The following is a 24,865-nucleotide window of genomic DNA, read 5'->3' as shown; positions in this document are numbered from 1 at the left end:
GCCCCTCGGGGGCGGGCCCGCGCTCCCTCTAACTTCACCCCGCGACGCCCTCCCGGCCGCCCTGCGAAACGCTCCACGTGGTGCCGGCGGGCCCCGGCGGCTCAACTCGGCGCAGCTGGCCAGACGAGCCAAAAGCTTTTGCGTTTTTCGTCTTTCCATTTGGCGCTTGCGGATGCGAAAGATCACGCGATACAAGCTGGCCTTTGGATCGCTCGTTCGCGTCTGTGCCGCCGCACCGTGGCGTCAAAGCGCACCAACGGTCGGCGGCTCCGCATCTGCAGACAAATGATGATTTTGCCCTCAAAAGCAATTTGTTGTTTCATCCCTGAAGGGGTCACATGAGCAACAAATGTCACCCGTGCGCTTGCTGGTTTTTTCTTTCCACAAAAAGCTCTGCTGATTGCCAGCTCCAAACAACCGTTTTTGGTTTTCTGGAGAAAGACGCGAGTCTCCCAAAAGCCCCGACCGCCAGACGCAGGAAAGACGGCGGCGCGTCGCGCATTTGAAGACGCCGCGTGGCCGCGGCTCGGCGCGAGCCCGTCACAACGCACGAGTGACTCGGCGGCCCGGGTCGGGGTCACCTGTGACTTTGCCCTGGACGCCGTTCTCATGGCGGTGCTCGTTGAGGCTCAAGGCGGCGGCGGCGGCGGCGTGGCTGTTGTTGGCGGCGCTGCGGTCCATGCTGGCGACGGCGGGGCTACGGAAGAGCACACGCAAGGCGCCGCGTCATTGGGAAGGAAGGGCTGCCTGGTGCCACCGCAAAAGGGAAACGCAAACGCGTGCGTGCGGGCGCGGCCGTGCTTCCACTTGCTGCGGCTTGACTCGCCCGCGCCTTCCACGCGCCGCCTCGGGCGCAAGAGGGCCTCCAGTGGCCTGACTGGCTCCAAACAAACAACAGCAAGCAAAAGATGATGTCACTTTTCACAGTAATGGGGACCTTGTCCAGCCGCAGCGCGCGGACAAAACCGCCATTGAGCCGTCTGCTCGAACGAGTCGCAGCAAGACAAAGAGGACGGGCCGGGGGCGGGGCTCGGAGGCCCCGCGCGGCCCCGCGCGGCCAGCGCTAACACGTTAGCATCCTCGCCACTTCCACGGGGGCTCGTTTCGCACGCTCGGAGCTCGGGCGGATGTCGCAGAGGCCGCGCGGGGGCCGCGGCCCGGCCGCCGCGGAGAGAGACTCGGCGGCGAGCGGCTGACATCTGAATGGAATTTTCTTGATGGAAAGAAAACTTCCGCCGCCTCCGAAACGCTGGCGAACAAATCAGATCGCGGTTTCCGCTTCTCTTCTCGTCTTGCCTTTGCGCTCATGAGAAAGTTTTCCGGGCCAGGTTTGGGCCCGTACCAGCTGATCGGCGGAGATTTTGAGCTGAGGCTTGTCGGCCAATAGGAGACGGGCGGAGGGAGAGATAGCCCGACCCATCGTCCTCTCCGGCCGTCGCGCCGGGCTTGGACGGCGCTTTTGGACCGGCTCTTCAATAGGCAAAAACGTCCAAAAACACCTTTCCCAAAAGGCCGCCTTTGTTTTTCATCTTCTTCTTCTTTTGCCACACCAAAGCCAATTTGTCCAGAAGCCACGGGCGGATTTTCTTTTCTTTTCTTTTGCCAATCGGGCGCCCGTCGCCTCGGTCCCACGCGTCCGCTGGCCGTCTTCGCCCAAGGTCCGGACCGGCAAAGCGTGGCCAAGCCGGCCGGCATTGAAATCTTGCGGGCCTGTTGGCCTCTCGCAAGACCCCTCCCCCGCGCTCCCCCGCTCCCCCCCCTCCCGTCCCTCGGGAGCCGCCGCTCCCGCGTGAGCAAACAGGATGCGCGTCCTGCTCGCCGCTTGAAAGCTTGCTTGTGATTGGACGCCACTCCAGGTAGCGCCCACTCATGCCGGCCCGCGCGTGCTCCACTTTGCGCTTGACTGGTCCTGACCCACTTGGCCGCTCAAGGCCCACGCTGGGAAGCTGCCGGCAAAATGAGCTTGCGCGCACGCACGCACGCACGCACGCACCGTTTGCTGCCAGTTGTGAATTTCCTTCCCGTTTGCACACGCCAAGCCGGCGCCTCCCGACGTGCTCACGCTCGTGCTAGTTTCACACCTGAGCACCTCATGCTAGCTTATGCTCTGCTAACGGCGCTAAACTCGCCATGAAGTTATCGCCTCAGTGGAACTCTGCGTGCGTGCGTGTTGTCAGTCGGAGAGCCGACGTCATCCGCCGCGCGTCACGTGGCGAATATCCTCAACGCGTGCTTTGTTCCATCTGCCGGATGGCCGGCGTGAGGTCGACTCTTTGTCCTGACCAGTCGCTGACAACTTTGCGCTCCTCGGTGAGGCGCGACGGGCGCACTTGTTCTGCTCCTCGAGTTAACATAAGATAAGAATGCCTTTATTGATCCCACAGTCGGGAAATTTTCATTCTACACCCAGTTGTGCTAGTAAAGCGCAAATGTGCGTTCGTGTTCCCAGCCTCGCAAAACCAAAACGCATGTTTGTGCGTCTTAATAAGAAAAAGAGCACTGGATAATATTGCCCTTTCTAAAAACAGACTCCCAAGTGGAGGTTAAAAAACAACAACCCACAAATCCAAAAAGGAACCGTTTGCGCATGATGATTGAACGCTGCAACTCATTTTATCGCGCTTGCCACTAGGGGGCAGTATAGTGCCGTCGTGCAGACACAAAGCACCAAGAAGAAGAGTTTGTCGGGCGCCTTCGTCGGCGTAATCTTCGGTTTTGGAGGTCCACAGACACTTTGAGCGACGCAAACGTGCCTTTTATGTTTCAGGTGCTGTTTGTAGGGAGCCTGGAAGTCCCGCGTTTGAGTCTGGTGCGGAGTCGCATCAAGCGCGTTTGCGCGTTTGGTGCCACTGGCACCACGCGGCGCTCGTATCTCAAGTGAGTCCTTTGGAAAAATCTGCCCAGCGACTGCTCGTTTCTCTAAACCTCGGTCGTGGCGGCAATCGCATCTCGAGGTGCCAAACGTTCTCCTGGCGGCAATCGCATCTCGAGGTGCCAAACGTTCTCCTCGCATGTCTGGAAAAAACGCGGCTGGCCGCCACTAGCCCTGCAGGACAAAGAGCCGACGAGGACGTGCACCTTGAGCGAGCTGCATCGGCCACACGAGGGAAGGCGATGTCAGCAGTATTGTGCGGTGTGTGTGTGTGTGTGTGTGGGTGGGATGGGGGGGGGGGCAATTCTGCTGAAGGCAGACTGCTAGAATGTTCTCGACTGTGTCGGCCATCGTTGCTTTCATGTTCGAGAATAAAGCGGCGCGCGCGCTCTCGCAGCGGACACGCGCGACACAAAGACGCTCGGCGGGAGAACCTGCTCGAAGGATGCCGCGTGCACGCGCCGAACGACGCCCGCTGACCCGCGCGTACGAGCGAGCAATCGCAAATTTACACCCAAAAAACAACAAAAACCGCGTCGAGCAATAGAACACGCATATTGTGGATTGATGCGTGCATGGCCTCGGACGAAGACGGGCGCGCGTCCGCGCCCGCGCGCGCCGTGCGGGTCTGTGCCGTCCGCGCGTGCATGCCAGGCGGGTACAGCGAATGCGGTCCGGTCGGGTTTTTGCTGTGGAATCGTGGACCTCGGTGGCGTTGGTTCTTACCTGCGTGCACTCGGAGAAGCTTCGTTCTTCTCTCGGCTGGACGGCGCGCACGCAAGCACGGCTCCTCCTCGCTGTGCACGCTCACGCCGCTGGGGGGCGCGCCTGTGTTGAAACGCACACTGTGCACGCGCAGGCTGGCTTTTTATTGGCCATGCAAACCGTTTTTTGTTTTTCAAAAAAAATGATTTTAGTTCATTTATTCATCGTTGTTTTATTTAGGACCTCATTCTTTTCATTTGTATTTATAAAAAATATTGCTCCATAAATGAGTGAATGTGTAGACCCCCCCCCCCCCCCGCCTCCCGATCCTTTGCTGCGCTGTTTCCGCCCTCACACTCAGTCAGTCAACATGACGGTCAGAAAGGGGTGGGGGGGATGGGGCCGCATTGGAGAAGACACATTCACGTTGCCGTCTTGGAGTTCTTTGTCTCGTTCTTCTTCTCCTTTCGCTTCTTCATTATATTTGTCATCTTGTTTTTCTTAAAGACCTGTTTTTGAAGCTGAGCCGCGATTGGTCATTACCTGAGCCGTTGTGATGTCATTTTCAGTCGACAGAAATGACTAAATGGCCGTCCCCGGAAATGGCTAAGAACGGGTGGGTTAACTCTAATTCCGCAAACGCAATGTTTATCAGGATGCCGTGTTTCAACGAGTGGGCCTGCTGGGAACATATTCATGATAAAAAAAATACAGTATGTTTGGGTTGATTTCCTCTTTAATAAGGGAAAGAGCTCTGTGTAATGTTGCACTTTATGAAATGCACTATAAAAATAAAGTTGTATTGTATTGTATTGTACTTGAAAAAACGTTGTAATTGCATAAATGACCGAATGTAAAGCATAAAACAGCGTGTGGAGCATGATTGAATGCTGCAATCCTTCTGCTGTGCCAGCAGGAGGCAGTACAGTAAAATAGCACCAAATGAAGACCATTCGTACTACTCCCACAACCGTGAAAAAGTGACTGGCTAAACTGCTGTCAGACTTGACATTTTAGTTGATACATACAATACAATACAATACAATTAAGAATTTGTTTGACTCCTGTTTTCAATTGGACTATGTAGGATTGGTAAATGAATTAATTATTGACTACAATGAATTATTATAAACGCTCGATGTAGTTGTGAAATAGTTTATTTGACCTATTTGTAAAGCTTATTTACGATGAATAAACGAGTAAATCAATGTAAACGGCCATGAATTCATGCATTGCAGATGAAAAAATACGAAAAAAATAAATGTCCACATTTCACATCATTTGGAGGGGCGGGGGCTGAACAATAATTGCGTGTGTGCGCGTGTGCCGCCACCTGCTGGGCAAAAGTGAACCTGTGCCACGTGCTCTCCATCCGAGCGTCACGTGCACTGCAGCAGCGCGTCATGTGATTGTCAACACGCACGTCCGGCGTGCCGGTGACCGTCCTGTCAGGGGACGGCCGCGCAGGTGTCGGCGCTGCGACGGCGCTGCGCACGCTCAGTGGCGCCGGCCGGCGGGGCTGCGGGCGCCGCGCTCTCTTCTCCCACCTGACGTCAAGTGCACGCGCACGCGCACGCGCACAACCGGCGAAGAGGACGCACCAACTGCGGCGGTGCGGTCGCGCGCACCGGGAGACGCTGTCAGCCAGCGTCGTGATACTCGTCAACATGGCTGCGTGCGTGCCAGCCAGCGAGCCGGCGAGCCAGCCAGCCAGCCAGCCAGCCAGCCAGCGTCCTGTGAGTAACTCTTCCTTCTCCCTTCCTCCTCGTCCTCTTCGTTCGCCGTCGTGCGCGGCGTCTCAGCATGCGCTCGCCAGGATGCGGCTCCTTCAGCCCTTGCCCCCCAAATGCCCCCCAACGTGTAATTGACGCAGCAGCTTCCCGTGTGGCATTCACACAACTTTTTTTGTGCCTGCGCGACTAAAGTTGCCGACATGTTCGTCTTCAACTCTTTGCATGACCTCTACACGCTCGGGCATTGTGACGTCACCCAGACGCGAGCACTTGCACAACACACGACGCGACTACACGCGCAATTGACATCCGCACGCATTGGGTACATTCCCTGAGGCAACGTGCCTCAAAATCAACACGCGAAGCGTTCGACGCGGTCGCAACAAAACACACGCTCACATGCGCTTATCCAACACCAACTTGCAGCAGGCATGACAGAAGCAACGCACACCAAAAAGGCAAACAACCCCTCGCGCGCACACACTCGCACACAAATCCGACTTGACGCACTCATGCGCGGCGCGCAGGAGACCGCGATTCACACACGCGCACAGTCCATGCGATGACCGTACACGCCGCAAAAGCACACACGACATACCGAAGGCACGCGGTACACGTACGCACAAACGCCACTCGCGCGCATTCCACGCCGATACCACACTCCTCCGCACGTGAACGTACCACGGCCCTTGACACATTCGCGCCTGCAATTTCACCTTCATCCATGCGCACCAAATCCTTAACTCGCTCCTCCCGCTTTTGCAGGCGCCGAGCGACTAGGGGTGCTTAGTTGAACGGATCCCCGGCCCCGCACTCACCGTCTCCAGAAGCACCCACAAGGACGAAAGGGGAGGAGGCCATGTCCCAATCCGGGAAAGTCCTCCACCTGTATGTGGAAGTCAGGTCCGCTTCCGATCCTAGTGTAGGCGGGAAGACGTTTGGAGAACACGGACACGGCGCTCCTCCGGACCGCTCGGGACTTAAGGGCAACGCCCGGGACCTCCTGTCCCAACTCGGCGGCCGGACCCCCCCCAGGTGTCAGTCCCCCGGTCCGAAGCTACTCCACCATTCTCCTTCTCCAGATTGTGCGAGGTCTCAGCTCCATCGAGCCATCAGCTCTCCCGGGGTACCCGAGCGCCGGAGTCTACCGGGTGACCCCGAGACCTGGACCAAGGCCTGCTCCAGCAGGAAAGAGGGGATTGACGGCAAGCGGTCCGTGGTCTCCTTCAGTTACGTGCACAAGTCCAACGTGAAGACTAGAAGTAGTCCGGGGAACAGTCGGGAAAGAGCCAAGCAGCTTCACAAAAGAGGATGCGAGCCCTTTTGCTACGGCAGTCCCAAATGGACATTCCGGCCTACAGGTTGGCCAGCCTCTCCGGACCCCGTCGGCAGGGCCGCAACCCGGAGGGCTTCGGAGGACTTTGGATCCCCGTTATTGAGGATCGACGTGGCGCACGCGCCGGAGCGCCCGGCGCGGTCCTCGAGCTGCCGCCCGACCCGTTGTCAGTCTTGGTCCGGCTCTCCTGTCCCGCACCGCAGCAGGGATCCCAAGATGCGCGGGCCGCGGGGGTGGCCTCGGAGTCCGGGGTCTGACCGGCACTCCTCGCAGTCCCAAAGCCTCCTTTGCCGCTCCCAGAGACCCGCCGACTTGAGAGATGACGTCACGGGAGCCTTAAACCAGTTGAGTGACGTTTCTAAACTTTCGGCCGCCCGCCGGATTCATCTGAAACAATCGGGAGCCGCTTGTCCACATCCGAGCCTCAAAATGAACATCCCGGTGCACGCGGCGGCCGCCGACCGGGCTCCCGCCTCAGGGCGACCCCCCCGCCGGTCCGGCCGGCCCCTGAGCTCGGCGCCGCCGGCTCAAACGTCCTCCCTTCCCGCCCGCGTCCACCGCCCCTCGCACCCTCCCACCCAGCTCGGCTCCCCCATCAGGGACCCCGGGATGTCCCCGGCCGACCTCCGACCGCCTGACGGCCCCGCCCTGCATCGACGCCAGACGCCCCAGTACACCGGCGGGAACCGCGGGGGCTCGGGGCGCCGAGGAAGGGGAGACCGCTCGGAGCGGACCTCCGAAGCCGCTGTCGGTCAGACCACCCGGGAGCCGCTCGATAAGAGGCGCAGTCGCAGCCTTTTCCCGGTCCCGGACAGCGACCGCGCTCGTGCCGGCTCTGTCCAGGGTGGATCTCTCAACCCGACAACGCGGCGGCGGAAGCTGGCTGAGCAGAGAAGGAGAGAGCGCCTCCTACTGGGCCCCGTGATCCCGGACTCCCCGGACGCGGACTGCGACTACCCTTTGGAGGCCGTGGGAGGATCCTCACCGAGCTCCAGCGGGGCGACAGGCAGTCTAGGGGACCGGGAGCGCCTGTCACCCGAGTCCCTTCGGTCCGGCCACCCGGCCGACCAGAGCGGAGCCTCCACCTCCGGAATACAGGTGGGACCTGGACAGAGGCGGCAGCGTTGTGAGAATTGTGAGAAAAAAGTGGGAAACTGCCACGAGAGGTAGTAAACGGGCACGAGCCAAGAAATGTACAAAAGTGAAAGTTGACTTTTAATGGGGGGGGGGGGGGGGGACTTGTGAAAATTCAGATGCTCTCTCACACTTTTCCAAGCCCTTGGTTACAAGGGCTTACTGCCGCCTGACTAAACCAAAGTTTAGACCAACCTGAGATGGTTTTTCGTTCTTGCCTGGACTTTTTCAGACGGACGGCGCGGCGCCCGTCCTGTCGCTACACTGTCAGAAGATCGCTCGGGCTAAGTGGGAGTTTCTCTTTGGACCCGAAGAGGGCGCTAGCAGCGGAGCCGCAAGTAAAGGAGAACTCCTTTGTCGTTCTGTTGCAGACATTGGATGTTTGGCCAATCGTTGGCTCATTCCCCACTCACTAGCTAGAGAGTTTTACGGCGTGGACCAAGGTAGCTCCCAAGAAAGTCCACAAAGGGATCTACTACCTAGGTCGTGCTTTGTGAGGCTGCAATGAGCGAATCGTTCCGATTGCGGCGACCGTTCGGAATCGGTCGGCATTCCCGACTCCTGCCGATTACTGCCGAGGGATTGTTCTACACTGGACTGTATTTGTAGTTCACTAAAAAGTAGACCCCAAAAACATTTATGCCTTCAATTACTCATACATTTCCTCTGTACTTGTAACAGCCACTAGGATGGCTTCCCGTGGCGACTGGCCGATAGAGAGCGCGACACCGGGGGGGGGAAAAAGACCCCAAAACGCCGTGCGTCATTTACTCCATTTTATTTCGCTGTTAAGCTGCGCGAAATAAAATCATCCGAATGCAGATCGATTTTTTCTTTTCAAGCAGACGCACTTTTAAAATGTATCTGCATACAGAGGATTTTATTTTGTGCAACCACGTAACAAAATCAAATTGAGAATCATTTTTTTTCAGCGAAGGGCACCCCTCCCCCCCGCCCCGCCACGCATGGTTGTCCCCATATAATACTTTGCTTCAAGACGACCAAAAAAAAGTCAAAGGATTGATAGTAAGGCAACATTTGAGAATATATTTATATCTATTTTGGGGGGGCGGGATTCCATTTTTGAATTAGCCTTTTATCACCTCTAGTTCACATAAGTTACTGTCGATAACGATGAGCCGTTTCACTCATCTCTGTTGTCCGTTTGGCGACGTAACATCCGCTCCGGGGTGCAAAAATGGGGATTGGTCGTCAATCTCATTCAAAGTTGGCTCCTCTGAAATACAGTCGATGGGGCCGAGGTGGGGCGCTACTTTCCGGAGCCCCCGACTCGGGGCCGTCACACCCGACCGACGCAGATCGCTCTCTGTCGATTTCTATCGTCCCGCCGCCACCCTGGAGAAAAGCCCAGCAGCCGCTAAAGATGGGGGGCCCCCAAAAATGGCAATGTGCCAAGATGTGGGGGCAAACCAGTCTACGGTCGATGACTATATGCTAGCTTCCCAACACGTAAGCATCTGGTCCAATTCTTCTCCTTCTTCTTCTTCTCCTTCTTCATCATGTAGACTTTGTGGAAGCTTCCACAGCACCCCCGAGTGAAAACTCCAGCGAGTGGCCCACCCCCACGCCCCCCTCCTCTCCGCCGCTGCTGGCCGCCAGTCAGCACGTTCGACACGTGGAGGTGGAATTGGTGACCCCGCCCCCCGCCGCCGACGCCCACCTCGGGCGGTCCCCCGAAACGGGCGTCATCCGCCGGACCCTCAAGTACTCGGAGACGGACCTGGACGCCGTGCCGCTGCGCTGCTACCGGGAGACGGACATGGACGAGCTGCCGACGGGCGGGCGGGACGACGAAGACTCTGCGTTTGGGAGCAACAGGAGCGTCCGCGGGGGGAGTCCTCAGAGCTCAGGCCACAGGCCTTACGGCTCGGGCTTAGGCGCCTGTAAGGGAAGGGCTGAGGAAGACGGGAGTGGGCAAAGCGAGCCGGCAGCGCAAGAGCAAGAGCAAGAGCAAGAGCAAGAGCAAGAGCAAGAGGTGGTGAGCTGGGCCAGTGTGAGGATGCAAGGAGACGACAGGAAGCAGCAGGACGCAGCGCAGGAACAGGAACAACGCTTCCCATGCTTGAAGAGGTACAGTATGTGGCACACCACAAACGTTTGGGCCAGCAGGCTGTTGTTAAGAAGCTCACCGTCGCGTTCCATTTCCGTCCTTTTGCTTGCCGTTCGATTCCGTTCCATTCGGGAGGAAGTAGGAATACACCAAGTAACTAATGTGACATGATTTCAAATTGATGGGAAGAAAAGGCACAAACTGACTAAATGGATGAGGACAACTTGCTGGGTCGATTCTTGAACGTCACTCAGAAAATCGGCAAAAACGTTGGTCATTGTTTTCCACAGTATACTATATGTATGTGTATGTATATATAGAGATATATAGATATAAATAGACATATCTATAAATATAGATATAGATACAGCAACTTTGCTGATCAAAACGGAACAGAACCACGAGAAAATAAGGCGTACTTATCTTCATTTCACCGCCCGCTGCCACTCCAGGTTGTCAGCCGGACTGCCGCGTACCAGCTAATGCAATAAGCTCGCGCACAGCGCCCTCGTCTGTTGATCTCCTCCACCTGCAGTCGCATCCTGTTAATGGCAAATGTATTGCATTGTACTGTCATTCTGGTTAGAGCGCCCCGAGCGGTGGAAAAAAAATCCACAGAATAACCGCACCGGACTATAAAGCGCATGGCTCAAAACCTTGGCTGATAGTCCGGAAAATACGATCTACAAATATATACATCAAATTGTCATTGCGCAAGATGGTGGCAAATGACTACTTTTGTCTAAATGAAGCTACTCAACTCATGACTCAAGTCTCTTTACATCAGTTCTGACCTCAAGATGGCGACAAAGTCACACTTTTAGTGCTTGGGCTCCAGCTCCAAAGAAAGTTTTCCATTCAGGATCCTGCAGGATAGGTTGGAAAAAAAAACCCCCAAATAAACCAATGTGGTCTTATGAACGCCCAAGCGCAAATAGGCAGGCATTTAGCAAAATGCATTTTTGGCCCATACTGAAATTTCTCCCCAATGTCCTGGCCAACTTATTGGGAGTGCTCTATTGCTGAAGTTGGTCATCGTAGGCCACCGCCCGACCGCCCCGACCCCCTTTTGGGAGTCTTCCTTTCACTTGCATTGATGCAGCAACAACAGCAAAAATACAGCCGCCGACGGTGAACACCAATAATAGGATGAATGATGCCGCCGGCTGTTTTGCGCGCAGAGCGTCGGAGTGTTTCTTGGACGCCCGTCAGCCGGCCCTCAAGTCGCCCGTCCGGCTGCGGGGCCCCGGCCGCGGCGCCGAGGACGCCTTCAGCCGCCATTTTGAGAGCATCGTCGAGTCGGCGCGCGCCAAGGGGACGTCCTGCCACAGCCCGGACGGCCGGGACCCCGCCGGCGACTCGGACGCCACGCGGGCGCCGTCCAGCGAGAGGCTGAGCGGCGGCTCGGAGGACACGCCCCCCGGCAGGCGGGGCCGCTCGCGCCCGCCGCCGTCCGCGCCAAGGTCAGCTCGTCCGCTAGCAGTAAGATGCCTCGAATGGGAACGGGGTTGACTTGATTGGTTGAAGGTTGACATGTCCGCCATCTCGTGGAGGAGCAGTGAATCGACGCGCTCGTTGTCGTGCGCCGCTGGCATCGAAGAGCGACGAAAGAAGTCCCTTTTGGGCAAACGGACTAAAGCGGCGCGGGAGAGAGAAGCAACTTGTCAAAAGGAATGTATGGCTGTGGTCGGCAGGGAGGAGGCGGTCCGGCGGGGGCCCGCGGAGTGGCGGCGAGACGCCCAGCGCTTGGCGCGATGCCTCCGCCGCTCGGACGGCGTCTGCCAGGCGGATGCGGCGTGCCAGCTGAGCGGGAAGTGAGTCCCCGTGCCGCTCGCTGCATGCTGCTCAGGGCTCCTCCCCTTTTTTGGCTCTTTGTCTTCTTTTTGCTGTCTTGTTTTTGTGTGGCAGCAACGACTTCGGCCGCCCGCTGGCAGACGAGTACCTCCGACTGTTTGACTTCTCACATCTCCGTCTGGACCAGGCTCTCAGGTGTGTGTGTGAGACGCAGGCTCCCAGGGGTGTGTGTGGGGGGGGGGGTGCGTGTGTGTGCGTGTGCGCGCGCGTGCGTCCGTACATGAGAGTGCCTGTGTGTGTGTGTGGGGGTGTTGTTCTTCGAAGAGAACACTGCTCAACGATGACCTCAAGTGGTCAGCTGCAATGCTCGTGTTCAATGCTCAGGGTGTTCCTGAAGCAGCAGCAGCAGCAGCAGCAGCAGCAGCAGCAGCGGGCGGCGGTGTCGGAGGCCAGTCATGAAGGAGAGCGGCAACTGTGGCACTTTTCCCGCCGTTATTTGCAGTGCAACCCGAGCGGTTTTCCCTCGGAAGGTGAGCGCGGGCAACGCCGCCATGCATGCGTCCAAGCCGCTATCCAAAGGCCAACGTCATGGTGTTGGTAAAACCAAAGCTAACTCCCAAGTAAGGCCCCAAGTCATATTTGGACAAAGATGAGTTGTTTTTCTTCCTCCTCAGGATGTCAGCCGCCTCTGCTAAAATTGGCGACATCCTCACTTCAACACTTGATTCCGTTCTCCCGCAAATACAACTAGGAAGAAATAGAATCTCATCACTATTTTGGTTCGGTTTTTTTGCTGCTTTCCAAGAAACCGGGGGGGGGGGGGAAGAGCGTTATTTGAGGAAGGTGACGATCTGATCTAATCTGACGCATGCAAACGTTATTTATGGGGGCATGTCACTTGTGGGTCAGCAGGTTCAGTGGCATGACAATGCGGTCCGTGTAGGCGCGGCTACGGGTTTCATTACATACGTGCGCATCTCCACATGTCTGTCAACACCAAAGCGAACGCGTGCGCTCACGTCTGCGTGCTGCTCGACATACTGCCTGGACTCCGCATGCTTGCGATGTGCAAAAAATCTGGTCCACAAAGAACCTCTCAAAAAACCTGGGTATGTATGTAGTATGTGCGTGTGACCTTGTGAACACCTTGTGCGTGCGTGAGTGTGTATATTTAGGTGCGTAACGGTATCCGTGGGTGCGTTAATACGTTTGGGTACGTCACGTTCGGTGCGGTCGGCTGGCGTACCGTTTCCGATGGGTATTTATTATTAGCACCAGCTCACGCACGGACGCTATCGACTGGCGCTCGCTCGCAAAAGAGGAGCCTGTACGGCAGAAGCCTTTGATAAATCCTAAACGCACGGATGAATGGCATTATTATGGCAATCGCAAACGAGCCAGAGCTCGAAAGGTATATCGTTTCAGAAAGACTTTTGGAACTTACTGTATTTTATTTTCAAGAACAAGAGTTTGAATATAGTTGGCAATAATTGTAACTGTGATTGTATGTATTTTTTTCATCACAAAAAGTATCTACACGGTGTATTTTTTATTCTGGTGTCATTTCTTAGAATATCACCCGAATGGTTCGCTTTGATGTATTTTTTCACAAAAATGCACCGCTTACGTATTTAAAAAAAAAAAAAAATCTGGGGTTTTTTTGTACCGAAAATATACCGAACAGAAGTTTCCAAGAAACTGAAATGTGATTTTGCGTACCGTTACATCCCTAATATATATATATATATATATATATATATATATATATATATATATATATATATATATATATATGTATGTATATATGTATATGTGTTTATATGTATATGTATTGTTTATGTGTGTATGGATACATGAGTGTATATGTATATATGTGTGTGTGTGTATATATATATATATATATATATATATATATATATATATATATATAAGATAAGATAAGAATGCCTTTATTGATCCCACAGTGGGGAAATTTTCATTGTTACAGTAGCAAAGATATAGGTCACACAGGGGCGGCGGCATAATGTGGCCATTAATGTATAACATTGACGGCAAACATTTAGAATCAAACCTATGTAGATATACGCAGTAACATGTGTATATACACATGTGTATACACACCAACCTACATCTACATAAAAAATATGAGGAACACTCATTTCGGCCTGTACATAGTACAGAGGAAAAAATACTCTAAGTAAGTGACAGTGCTGCAGTGAAATGTAAGGAACAGCATTGGATAAAAATAATGCTGTTATTTATATATATATATATATATATATATATATATATATATATGTATTTGTATGTATATATATATGTATTTGTATGTATATATATATGTATTTGTATGTATATATATATGTATTTGTATGTATATATATGTATATATATATATGTATTTGTATGTATATATATATATATGTGTGTCTGTGTGTGTATGTAGCCTTTTTCTTTCGTATGAACATGTCAGCGATGAAATGTTTTTCTTCTGATGCTGTTCACGGCAACGAAATGTTGTTTTTCTCTTCAGATGCCGTTCACACGCTGGCGCGTGCGCTCATGTCGCTCGACGCGGATCTGCACGGCCCGGTGAGTCTGTGCGCGCGTGTGTTTCGGGCCACATTGCACACTCGGGCATTGATTGGCGAAAATCTACAATAAGAGGCCATATTCACAAATGTCATTCAAGAAAAGACCTCCTTCCCCCTCCCAAACGCTTGAAAGTCCCATGCGCTCATCAAGACACTTTTCAAGCGTTGGTTTGCTCCACTTTTGTCTCTCTCGCTCGAGACCTTTTGAGAGAATGACCTTGGCCTTGACCCTGTGAACTTGGTCCGCTCAAACCTTTGCCGAGCTTCACATGCCGACTTGGAATGCCAAACGGCAGCCGTGGCAAACACCAAGCGGCGGCGGCGGCGTCAAGGCAGTCGGCAACTTTTGAAGGCATTTCTTGACACGCACCAAGCGGCAAGGCAAACAAACACGACAAACCCAAATGCGGGCAAAGAGACGCTCTGTGACGCGGGAACAAGGACGCTGTTGTCTGGGGCCTTCTCCGCCCCCTTTGCGCCATCTCTTCCCGGAGAGCGGAGCGCCGCCGCGTTGAGCTGCGACGTCACAACGCGGCCGCCGCACCGTCCATTTGTTGCGGGCGGCACGCTCGCGGGAAACCAAATGACAAACATTTGCCTCTTGAGCGTTGGGAAGCAAACGCTCCGAAAATGCTCCCAATGTAAAGAGCGCGTGTGTGTCCAAATGCGCAGACCTGTGGCTGAAATGTGCGTGTCGTTTGTCAGGATGTTGGCGCCACCATGTCCTGTGCGCAATTTGTCCGCAACTTGGACGGACTCAGTGATGGACGCGCCTTCCCCAAACATCTGCTCCCGGTAAGTGGAAAAAGCAAACGGGACGGGCGGGAAACGTCAGACTTGCTTTGGGGCCAGGCCTCCTTGACACGTCTTGATCTACGACGCGTGCGCGCGTGCCTGCGTGCCTGCGTGCCTGCGTCCGTCCAGTCCCTTTTGTGGGCGGATCGTCGTCAACTTCTCTGCTTTTCATTCTCCCCTCTCAACAACTTTTCCTTTGTCCTCTTCTCTTTTTCCTTACGTTTCTTCCTCTTCCTTTTTGAACTCTTCTTTCCCCCTTTTTCATGTTCTATTCCTCTTTTCTTTTTGTCCTTTTCTTTTTGCTTCCCGCATCTTGCCCTTTTTTTTCCTTTTTCATGCCATACTCCCTTTCATTGGTCCTCTTTTCTTTTTCCATGATTGTGTTCCTCTTTTTTTGGTCATTTTCCCTTTTTTTTTCTCATTTTCTTCTTTCCGTTTTCCGTTTGTCTTTGTTTTTTCTCGAGCGGCTCCTTCACCAGCGCCCGCTCCTCGGCCCCCTCCCCTCCTTGCCCCCCCCGTTAGCCCGCTGTCCTCGTGATCTTTGTTTTGCTTGTGCGTGCGCGTAAACATCCCAAATGCGCACGGCTTCCTTCCTGTGAAGTCCCCGAGCGCCGTTAGTGTCCCTTGAGTGGTTGCCACGGTAACACAGGGATGCCATCAAGTCCGCCTGCCCCCCGCCCCCTCGGTCTTTCTGCCCAATCGCCGTGGAGACGAGACGAGGCGGTGGGCGCCGGCCCTGGTGGGCTTCCTGTTTCCAAGGAGGTGGTTTGACGGCCTCCGGTGAGCCAGCCTTGTTGGCACTAGCGTCTCCCTGGCGGCACTAGCGTCTCCCTGGCGGCACTAGCGTCTCCCTGGCGTCACTCGTCTTTCCGGAGCATTAGCGTCTCCTTCGCGTTAGCGTCCGTCTGTTTGATTTGTGGGCACTTTTTTTTTTATACCGCACGGCACTGATGGCACTGGCTCAAGGTCATTTGGTCCAATGCAGTTGGCCCCAGTGTTCTGAAAGGTTATGTATGCGCTCTAAATTCCGAGGTGTCAAATCCAGGTCCAGAAAGTCCAAACCCTGCCCCAGTTTGTCTTTAGCCGCCGGTGCGTCTCCTCCAGAGCCGGTTGACCTGCCACTTGAGGAGAAGCGGCTCGCTGTGGCTAAAGGCGCACTGTGGCCCGATCCGCGGCAGCCCCCCCCCCCCCCCGTGCGCGGCCAGCTTCAGCGTCCTCTTTGGGAGCGTCCACAAACGGCACAAAAGTTCAAAAGCGTCTCGGTGCCGGCGATGCCCCCTAGAGGCCGCGACTACCAACACGCGTTCGCGTTTCTCTTTCTCACACCCGCGCTTTGGATCTCTCGCATTCACCTTCGCTCTCTCACACACACACGAACACTCACTGCCGTTCTCAAACGCTTTCTCTTACGCGCACTCTCTGACGCACACTTTGCTCTCTGTCACACACACACACACGCGCACGCACGCACGCACACACACACCGTCACAGTCCGACAGGAAGTGGATGGTAAGTTGATGGCGAACATTTGCACCTTTTCGCCCACACGAGCCGCTCGTCACCGCCTGGATGTGCGAAGACCAAATGGAACGGGAGGGAGGGGGTGGAGCTTGCTACGGGGGCGGTACGAGCGCAGAGATGAAGCGAGAGAGAACAAACGAGAGAGCGAGCGAGGAAGACATTCGGCTGGTGACATTCGGCAGCGCCTCGCCTTGCGGTCGCCGTGGCAACACAAAAGGCAGGGAAAAACCGCGAGAGAAATGCCTGCTGGGAAAAAAAGGGCAAAACGGAGAAAGGGCCGCGCCGCCAGCGACAGGAAGCTTCTTTTTCTTTTTGCTCTCCTCCGCGTCGGCTTGCGACGAAAGTGACGCTCTTTGGAATCCCGACGCCGAGTCTGAGCGTTGACGCCCCCCCCCCCCCCCCCCACCGCCTCAGCCTGCCCGAATCCTTGCGCGCGCGCGCGCACACACCCCCTCGCAGAAGTTGTGCAGCGGCCATGGACGCGGACGCGCCAGGTGCGCACGCCCCCGGCCAGTGATCGACGACCCGGAACCCCCCCCGGTGGGCCGTCCCGCCCGCTCCCCTGTGGCCATCTGCCGCCGACTTGTTTGCTGACCATGATCGGCGTGAACAGCCTGCACTCGGCGGGACGTCTGCGCTCGCGCTCGCTGTGCACGGTGCGCTACGGCCGCGATTTCCGCATGATGGACCCCTTCCGCTATCCCAGGACGCCGCGCTCGCGATCCCTCAAGCCGCTCGTCTTTCCCGACCTGTTGGGAAAAGCTCAGGACGGCCAGAACCACCCGCAGGCCCGCAAGAGGAGGAAGGTACGCCGAAGCGTGTCGCCATGGCGACCAACGCGCGGTCTCCTCCGCGCCTCTGCCAAGTTTGCGGCGGTCCGGCCGCTCGAGCGCCGGTCTCGCCACGTTATCGAGTTCTCGCTGGTCGCTAACAGGTCGCGAGCCGAAGCCGAAGCCGAAGCCGAAGCCGCTTTGTTGCTAACTGGTGGCTGGTTGCCGATAACTAGCGGCAAGCTGCTGCAATGACTCACGCCACGGCTCTCGTGACGTCATCGCCAGCAAGCCTGCGCGGTAATCGCTCACAAACCGATCGCTAGCTGCTCGCTAACCGGGTCGAAACCGAACCCGAACCGAAGCGGACGAGGGGTCGGTCTGAGCCGCTCGCGTACGAAAACCTTTGCGCCCGTCCCGTCGCTTCGATTGTCGTCGGGCTTCCGAGAACGGGAGCCCGCTCGCTGGCTTTCCAAGGAACGGAACACGTCGCCCCGTCCGCTCGTCTCAAATAAGATCCGCGACACTCGCTGCTGACCAACGACGGCTCGTCGATTGATCGCCGGCTGCTAGCTAAGCGTCCGTTGGCGACTGCCGTGCCGAGTAACAGCTTTGCTTGTGTTTCTGCAGGCGCTCTACAACTCCATCAAGACGCAGAAGCTGCAGTGGACCCTGTAAGTCCGCCACATACCGGGCACGCGCACACACGCTCACGCGCCGATCATATCGTCCACTAGGGCCGGCGCGCTGCACTTTTGTCCCGATCCCATGCGTGGGTCGCGATCCGATACGTATCGCGATACTGGACTATTATAAACATAGATGTAGGAAAAGAAATGGAGCCATGTGTTTCCAAAGTTTGAACTGAGGTGCCATTGGGTGACATTTATTCAAGTGTCACGCTTGAAAAGGGCGTAAACTGTTCCAGTAACCGTTCCTGACACACAGGCGCGCAATAAATAGAGGTCGATGCGCAAAGCTTCACTTTAAGGACATCAAAGGACAGAACGGAACCAGGCATGGCTTCGGTTGGTGAAGTATCGATACTTGGTATCGGCATAAAAAGTATCACCATGCATCGCGAGACCACATTTTTTCCAGCCCTCTCCTCCGCCATCCCAAAATGCCCACGCCGTCGTTCAGGAGTACTCAATCGATTGTTTCGGACCTCGAGCCGACTATGTAGTTTGCCATATGAAAACCCCTGTTGGAGTGATTTGGGGGAGTATTCAATTCATGGTTTCAGACGGAGGGCTCTTTATTCGCGGCCAGCCAAAGTGCGGGCGAAGGGTGCGCACGGGCGGAGTTTCCCTTCTCTCCCGGTAGTTTCGCAGATTCAAATTGGCCGGTTTGCGCCGCGGTGGGTGTCAACAGGACACTTGGAGACCCCCTTGCAATCCCATCCTTCGCGTCCGCGTGTCACCGTGTCCGAGAAAAGGCCCGAGCGCCGTCCGCTTTGGCCAAATTCCCAAATGGGCCAAATTCCCAAATGGGCCAAATTCCCAAGTGGGCCACATTCCCAAGTGGGCCACATTCCCAAATGGGCCAAATTCCCAAATGGGCCACATTCCCAAATGGGCCAAAGCGCTCTGCTTGCGCCGGCGCCAAAGTCAAGACGGGCCACTTTTGGTGCACGAGCGCCGTCTCCAAATATGGAGCCCCGCCAGTCAACCGCCCGGTCCGCCGTTTCAAAAGGCCTTTTCGGAGGATCCCATGAACGCTTGGAGCTCCGCGGGCGCCCGTGGGAAAGTCCTCCCTTCGCTCGATCGTTTCATCGCTTGAGTCAACGAGGGGAAAGTCCTCTCCTAGTTACTGCCTTGGCAATCATTCGCACCTTCCCCGCTCCCCCAATCACGGCCAGGGACCTTGAGCGGACTTCGGGGGCTCGATCCCGGTGCGCTCCGGTATGCCGAGCCGAACGGAGCGAGGAAACCGGCCAGCGATCGCTAACGTCGACCAGGGCCGGCGGTCGAGCGGGAGCTCGGGGATGGCGATTAGGCCGGCGGCTGGCTGGGCTTTGTTGCCATGGCGACGGCACCACGGCGACCACTCTCTCGCTTCACCCGCATCCTCCCACTTCCTCTCCCAGAATAGCCGCGGGAGCAAAACACTTCATCTCCATGACGACGTCGTTTGATGACGTCGCTCGACCGCCTGAGGGGGCGTGTCAGCCCTCACTCTGTGTGCGCGCGTGCGCGTGTGGAATTTGCACAGCGCGGATGTCGAGGCGTCGCCGTGGAAGCGCGTTGCCCCCCCTCCCCCCCTCCGCTCGGGCTGTGTAAGAAGCCGCTCAGGCGGTGCGGCAGTTGCCAAGCAACAGGCCGCATGCCGATTGAACGGCCCGAGCGCTTATCGGGAGTTGTCGTCCGTCCTCCGTTCGGGGGCGGACGGCGCCGCCTGCCGAGCTAACGAGCGTTGCCCGTGCGACGCCAAACCACGGCGTCGGCCGCGCCTTCTTCCTGGCGTCCGCGCCCACTTTTTTCAAAACCTTTTGGACTTGGACTGCCTACATGTGAAAACTGACAGGTGCACTTTCTACCGGCGGCTTTGTCCAAATAGGCTGGTCTCTTTTTTTTTTTCTCCCCGAGTAACGGTACTTGTAGGTGGCGCGCGAGTACTTTTGCCAGCCGTGCCGCGCCCGCCGGCAAGGGAGGAGCTGAAGATGCAGTGCGGTTGGTGCGCGCGACGACCATCTTTGTGTCGCGCTCACGTTTTTGATGCCTCCGCAGCGACGAGGAGGAACTGAGGAAGTCCTTCTCGGAGCTCGGGGACAGCCTGTGCGATTCGTCCAGATCGGTCAAAGGCGACGGCGGCGGCGGCGACGGCGGCGGCGACGGCGGCGGCGGCGGCGGCGACGACGGGACCTTGTCGGCGGACGAGAGTGCGGCTTGCGGGACGGCGCTGTACAAGAACGGCTTCCTGGTGCGCAAAGTGCACGCCGACTCGGACGGAAAGAGAAGTACGTGAGAAGCCGTGGAGGACGTCCGCAAAGTATTCACACTGCTTCACTTGGACTTGCTTTCTTTTTCACTTTTCGAAATGTGGAAAAAAGTGAAGCGCTTTGAAAACCTTTTGGATGCACTCACTTTTTTATTCTTCCAAAATGATTGAGAAAGATTCCCCCAGAATGTTCAATTTAAAGGGGGCCTCAAAAGAAGCCGATTCATTTGGAAACGAGGCTGCAGCATAACCAAGTGTGGCAAACGTGAATCTATTTTGTAGGCCAAAAGATGATTGAGAGCGCCCGCTCTGGCGCCCGCTCTGGCGCTTGTTTGTTGCGCCCGCTCTGGCGCCCGCTCTGGCGCCCGCTCTGGCGCCCGCTCTGGCACCCGCTCTGGCGCCCGCTCTGGCGCTTGTTTGTCGCGCCCGCTCTGGCGCCCGCTCTGGCGCTTGTTTGTTGCGCCCGCTCTGGCGCCCGCTCTGGCGCCCGCTCTGGCGCTTGTTTGTCGCGCCCGCTCTCACGCTTGTTTGTCGCGCTCCAGCACCGAGAGGCAAGCGAGGCTGGAAGACCTTCTACGCCATCTTGAAGGGGCTGATCCTCTACCTGCAGAAAGTGAGTGGCGCCTCATGTCTCGTTTGCGTGCTAATGCTAACGCTAAGGCTACGTTGCTGACGCGCTCAGGGCGAGTACCGCGCCGACAAGCCGCTGACGGACGATGACCTGAAGAACGCCGTCTCCGTCCATCACTCGCTCGCCATCCGAGCGGCCGACTACAGCAAACGCGCAAACGTCTTCTACCTGCGCACCGCCGACTGGAGGCTCTTCCTCTTCCAGGCGCCGTAAGTGTGCACACGCATGGGTGCGCTATCATTCGTGGCCGCGCGTGCGGTCATGGGCTGGCAAGCGGGCTGTCACTTGGATTGCGGTATTCCGCCTCGACCTCGTTCGGCAACCGGGGGGGGGGGGCGGGTCTGTGTCTTGCTCGAGGATACTTCCACACATCGGCCCGGGGATCCAACCCGCGGCCTTTGGGCCTTTAGGTCTTTGGCTCGGGAGACCGCCGCAGAGTGTGTGTGCATGAGTGAGTGAGTGACTGTGACGGCGTAGCTGTGAGAGTAACTGATTACGTGTGCGCGTGCGCGTGTCTGCGTGTGTGTGTGTCTCACGCCGCACCCGCCATCTGCCAATATGATCCAACGACACTGACGCCACCTGAGCGTCAAGCATGACATGCCGGCGCTCACTGGCGCGCGCGCGCGCACGCAGAGGCCTTGCTCCAGTTGCGTCTGGTGTTTGGCCCAGATAATTAAGCCCCGCCTCCCCACGCCGCCTCGCTCTTGAGGGACTTTTGGGATTGGCCGCTCGCGTGAGCCTTCCTGCGTCTCCATGGCGACCGCCGCACGTCGCGTCTCCTCCCGTTCTCGTCGCCGCCGCCGCCGAGCCGGGCCCCCGTGCCGGGCCCCCGTGCCGACAGCGAGCGGGCCGTTTGGCGGTCCTCTGGGAACGTGTCGCGAGCGCGGGTCGGATGTCGACCTCGCCGCGAGCTGCCGCGACCTTTGTTTATGCGCTCATAAATGTTCATCGATTCCAACATTGATTTTGCAGCGCATGGATTTTGCCCAACGTAAAAAAAGGCCATCGTCAGTTACTCGGAGAGCGCCCGCGTTGGCGCTCATTCGCTCGTTGTCGCCTCAATCCCAATCACTTGAAGATGCGTTGGGGACCTGCCAAACTGGCCACCTCCCTGTAGAGGGCGCGCGTGCCCACGCGGCCCACGTTGACCTTTGCCCACGGACCGCGACAGAAATGCCGAGCAGATGCATTCGTGGATCACCAGCATCAACGCGGTGGCGGCCACCTTCTCGGCTCCGCCCTTCCCGCCCGCCGTCGGCTCCCAGAAGAAGTTCAGCAGGCCGCTGTTGCCGGGCAACATGTCCAAACTCTCCCAGGTGGGCCCGCAACACACCACACGCACGTGCGCCGCGCGCCAAGCGCTTGGCTAAGGCGGCGTGCTAGCGCATGACTCAAATGCTCCGGACGCTGGTCGGTCCTTGCCTGAGCCCAAAGCCCTCAAGGTGCATCGGAAGGGCACGTCGCTCGCGCCTTGATGCCGTGTGTGCTTGCAGGAGGAGCAGGCGCGTTCGCACGAGGCCCGTTTGCGGGCCGTGACGTCGGAGCTGGCCGAGCTGCGTTCTTGCCCGCCCCAACGCAAACTCAAAGGCAGACAGCTGGACCAGTACCAGCAGAGGGACCAGCATCTGCACTTTGAGGTCGGTCCGTGTCTTGGCGCACTCGTAGGATTTGGCCAAGTGGCCTCGCGCTCGCCTCCCGACTCAATGCGTCCCGAGCGAAAGCTGCCGAACGTGTGCGCGTTGCAAAGGAGCGCGCGTTCGACCGCCGTCACTAGTCCTGTTTCGGGACGATCCGTTCTTCTTCCCACGATTGTATCGCTTGAGGGACTAACGGGATGAAAATGGATTTTGCCTTCAAGTGTATGGGACACTTGAACAAGTGTTACCCTACAAACGTTTTCAAGAAGGAGTGCGAGTACAACTACTGCGATTCACTTGGCTCAAAATGTCATGAAAAGGCCTCAAGCGAGGCCGCATTGTTTAATGCAGCACGTTCAAATGTGTAAAAACCGGGTCCCATACGCTCGAAAGATGTTTGCAACCTATCGCTGTTTATGAAGCGACGATTGGGAAAAAGCCAACGCGCCGCCATCGTGCGCTCAACACGTCCACATTGTTTGGAACGAGCCGCTTGCTGAGCCATCATTGATTGGTGCGCGTTCCGCTCCGACTTCCGTAGAAAACGCGCTACGAGACGTACGTGGCCCTGCTGCGGGCCAAGACGGAGGGCGGCGAGGCCGAGCCGGAGGCCGAGCTGGGGGAGGATGAGGGCGCTCTGCTGAGGGCGCAGTCCAGCCCCGCCCTGCGCGACGGCAGCCAGGCCGGCGGGACCCGAGCGGACGTCCAGCGGCGCAGCTACAGGCAAGCCGTCAAGAAGTGAGGGCGGGCGGGCGGGCGGGCGGGCGGGCGGAATGGCGGGCGGGCGATCGGCCGCCGCCGCCGCCGTCGCCGCCGCCGCCGGGCCTTTTTCTTTGCTCTGGAGCCGGCGGGGGCGGGGGAGGCCTTCGCCTCCTCAGGCCGGCCGACTACCCGCGTGGACGGGCGGGGACAATGGCGCCCACAACGTGGTCCAAAATGGCACCCAGTCAGAACTGGAAGGAACGCCTTTGACTTGCCTTGCCTCTCCTTCCCCTTTTCTTTCTTTGCCTCCCTTCTTTCCTCCTTGTCCTTTCTTTTCGCCTTTCTTTCCTTCCTTTTATTTCTTTGCCTTTCATTCCCTTTTCTTTCTTTCCCTTTCCAACCTTCTCCCTTCCTTTCTTCACTCCTCTTTTCTTTTTACGGACCTTTTTCCCCTTGACTTGCTGTTCCCCAACTTTTCCTCCCTCGTGTGTTGTCGTCACTTCCTGCGCGGACGCTTCTCATTTCCTCCTCTCTTCTCTTCTTTTTGTCTCAGCTTCTTCCTTTCTTGCGCTCATCTCTTTCTTGCTCTTTGGTTCTTTTCGTCATCTCGCCGCCTTGTGTTCCCGTGTCCTTGGGGGCCACCAGCGGGAGCCAGGCGCCGTGCACTCACTCGCCAGACGAATCGGGAATGTTCTTTCGCCTTCTCCCGCGCGCCGCATTTAAGTGCAGGACGTGCATCGTCAAAGGCCGACGCCGCCCTTGAACGTCGAACGCGGCCCGGAAGGTCAGAGCGGCGTCATCTGCCGGACTGGCTGTTTATTGCTTGGCGGCAGGACAGCTCATAGAGCCCGCCCCCTCGCATATCTAATCAGGGCTTCAGCACTTCAACTCTTCTTCGTCTACACTCAATCACATTTATTTTGGTGTGTGTGTGTGTGTGTGTGTGTGTGTGTGTGTGTGTGTGTGTGTGTGTGTGTGTGTGTGTGTGTGTGTGTATGCCCATGTGTTTTGTGTGTGCATATGCGCGCATCTTTCGATTCCATAGGCACGTGTGTAGATGTGTGTGTGTGTGTGCATTGCACTGTGCATGTGCACATACATGGGGGGGGGTTGCTTATCGTCCTAGATGGAGCTCAAAGGACAGGTGAAGGCCCGCCCCCACGTTGGCGACTGACTTGAGCCGGAGTCAGAGGCTGGTTACCATGGTAACCAAAGTTGCTCACATCCACCGGGTGGTGGACGCAGGCGTGCGCGTGAAAGAGGCGTGCACTTGGTGCACAGTGGTGGTCGCCCTGGCAATGTTTTCTCCCTCCATCAGCAACGTGATGATTGTAAATAAAGCATGTTTATACTACTTGATTTGGACTGTCAGACCGGTTCAGGTCCGCTGCCGCTGCACGTCTTCTCTTTCTGCTCCTTTGTGAACACTTTCATCTGGTTGAATAAAAATTTTTCTTTGTTCTTCATTGGGAAGAGAAATGTACGCAAGTGTGTTGCATTCACTTGGGGTGGGGGAGGGTCTGTTTGTGTGTAATGTACTTTTGGGTTGGGTTTGGGTTTTTAAATCTATTTTCCCGTTTGTCTGAGGTTTTTTTTTTCTGTTCTCCGGAATCATTTGGATTTTCGG

General features: G+C 56.5%; 3 protein-coding genes across 4 annotated transcripts in view; 2 read left to right on the top strand and 1 right to left on the bottom strand.

Annotated features, from left to right (window-relative positions):
* The window catches only part of LOC147128652 (uncharacterized), a 13,164-nt gene extending 10,012 nt beyond the window's left edge, over positions 1-3,152 (top strand). The window contains exon 4 of the mRNA XM_086015621.1: positions 2,768-3,152. Within this exon, the coding sequence (XP_085871747.1) occupies positions 2,768-2,780 (13 nt within the window). The 3' untranslated portion in view covers positions 2,781-3,152. The remainder of the gene's footprint in view (positions 1-2,767) is intronic.
* The window catches only part of LOC147128651 (microtubule-associated protein tau-like), a 9,038-nt gene extending 5,341 nt beyond the window's left edge, over positions 1-3,697 (bottom strand). The window contains exons 1-2 of one of the 2 annotated variants that reach the window (XM_086015617.1): positions 3,599-3,697; positions 582-697 (exon numbers count right to left, since the gene is read on the bottom strand). In XM_086015617.1, coding sequence (XP_085871743.1) covers positions 582-681 — 100 coding nt within the window. In that variant the 5' untranslated portion in view covers positions 682-697; positions 3,599-3,697. The remainder of the gene's footprint in view (positions 1-581; positions 698-3,598) is intronic. The other variant, XM_086015619.1, reaches the window with a different exon arrangement.
* On the top strand, positions 3,172-24,721 carry LOC147128650 (PH and SEC7 domain-containing protein 1-like). Its single transcript, XM_086015605.1, has 17 exons — positions 3,172-5,313; positions 6,076-7,744; positions 8,013-8,118; positions 9,307-9,871; positions 11,033-11,314; positions 11,546-11,665; positions 11,760-11,840; positions 12,030-12,175; positions 14,179-14,237; positions 14,945-15,034; positions 17,956-17,999; positions 20,055-20,284; positions 20,808-20,878; positions 20,948-21,105; positions 22,071-22,215; positions 22,393-22,536; positions 23,078-24,721. Exons 2-17 carry the CDS (start codon positions 6,170-6,172, stop codon positions 23,276-23,278), a joined length of 4,017 nt encoding a protein of 1,338 aa, XP_085871731.1. The 5' UTR covers positions 3,172-5,313; positions 6,076-6,169; the 3' UTR covers positions 23,279-24,721.
* The last annotated feature ends 144 nt before the right edge of the window (positions 24,722-24,865 follow it).

The sequence above is a fragment of the Filicampus tigris genome, chromosome 19 (assembly GCF_054856515.1).
Source record: "Filicampus tigris isolate MCC_2025a chromosome 19, RoL_Ftig_1.0, whole genome shotgun sequence".
Taxonomy (NCBI): domain Eukaryota; kingdom Metazoa; phylum Chordata; class Actinopteri; order Syngnathiformes; family Syngnathidae; genus Filicampus; species Filicampus tigris.
The sequence above is the reverse complement of the archived record's forward strand: the minus strand, read 5'-3'. Positions and strand labels throughout refer to the sequence as shown.

Excerpts from the sequence above, each read along its gene's own strand:
- LOC147128650 (XM_086015605.1), top strand. The coding sequence starts at position 6,170 with ATGTCCCAATCCGGGAAAGTCCTCCACCTGTATGTGGAAGTCAGGTCC. Across the intron at positions 7,745-8,012 it reads CCTCCACCTCCGGAATACAG|ACGGACGGCGCGGCGCCCGT; the intron begins GTGGGACCTGGA and ends GGACTTTTTCAG. Across the intron at positions 11,841-12,029 it reads CGTCTGGACCAGGCTCTCAG|GGTGTTCCTGAAGCAGCAGC; the intron begins GTGTGTGTGTGA and ends TTCAATGCTCAG.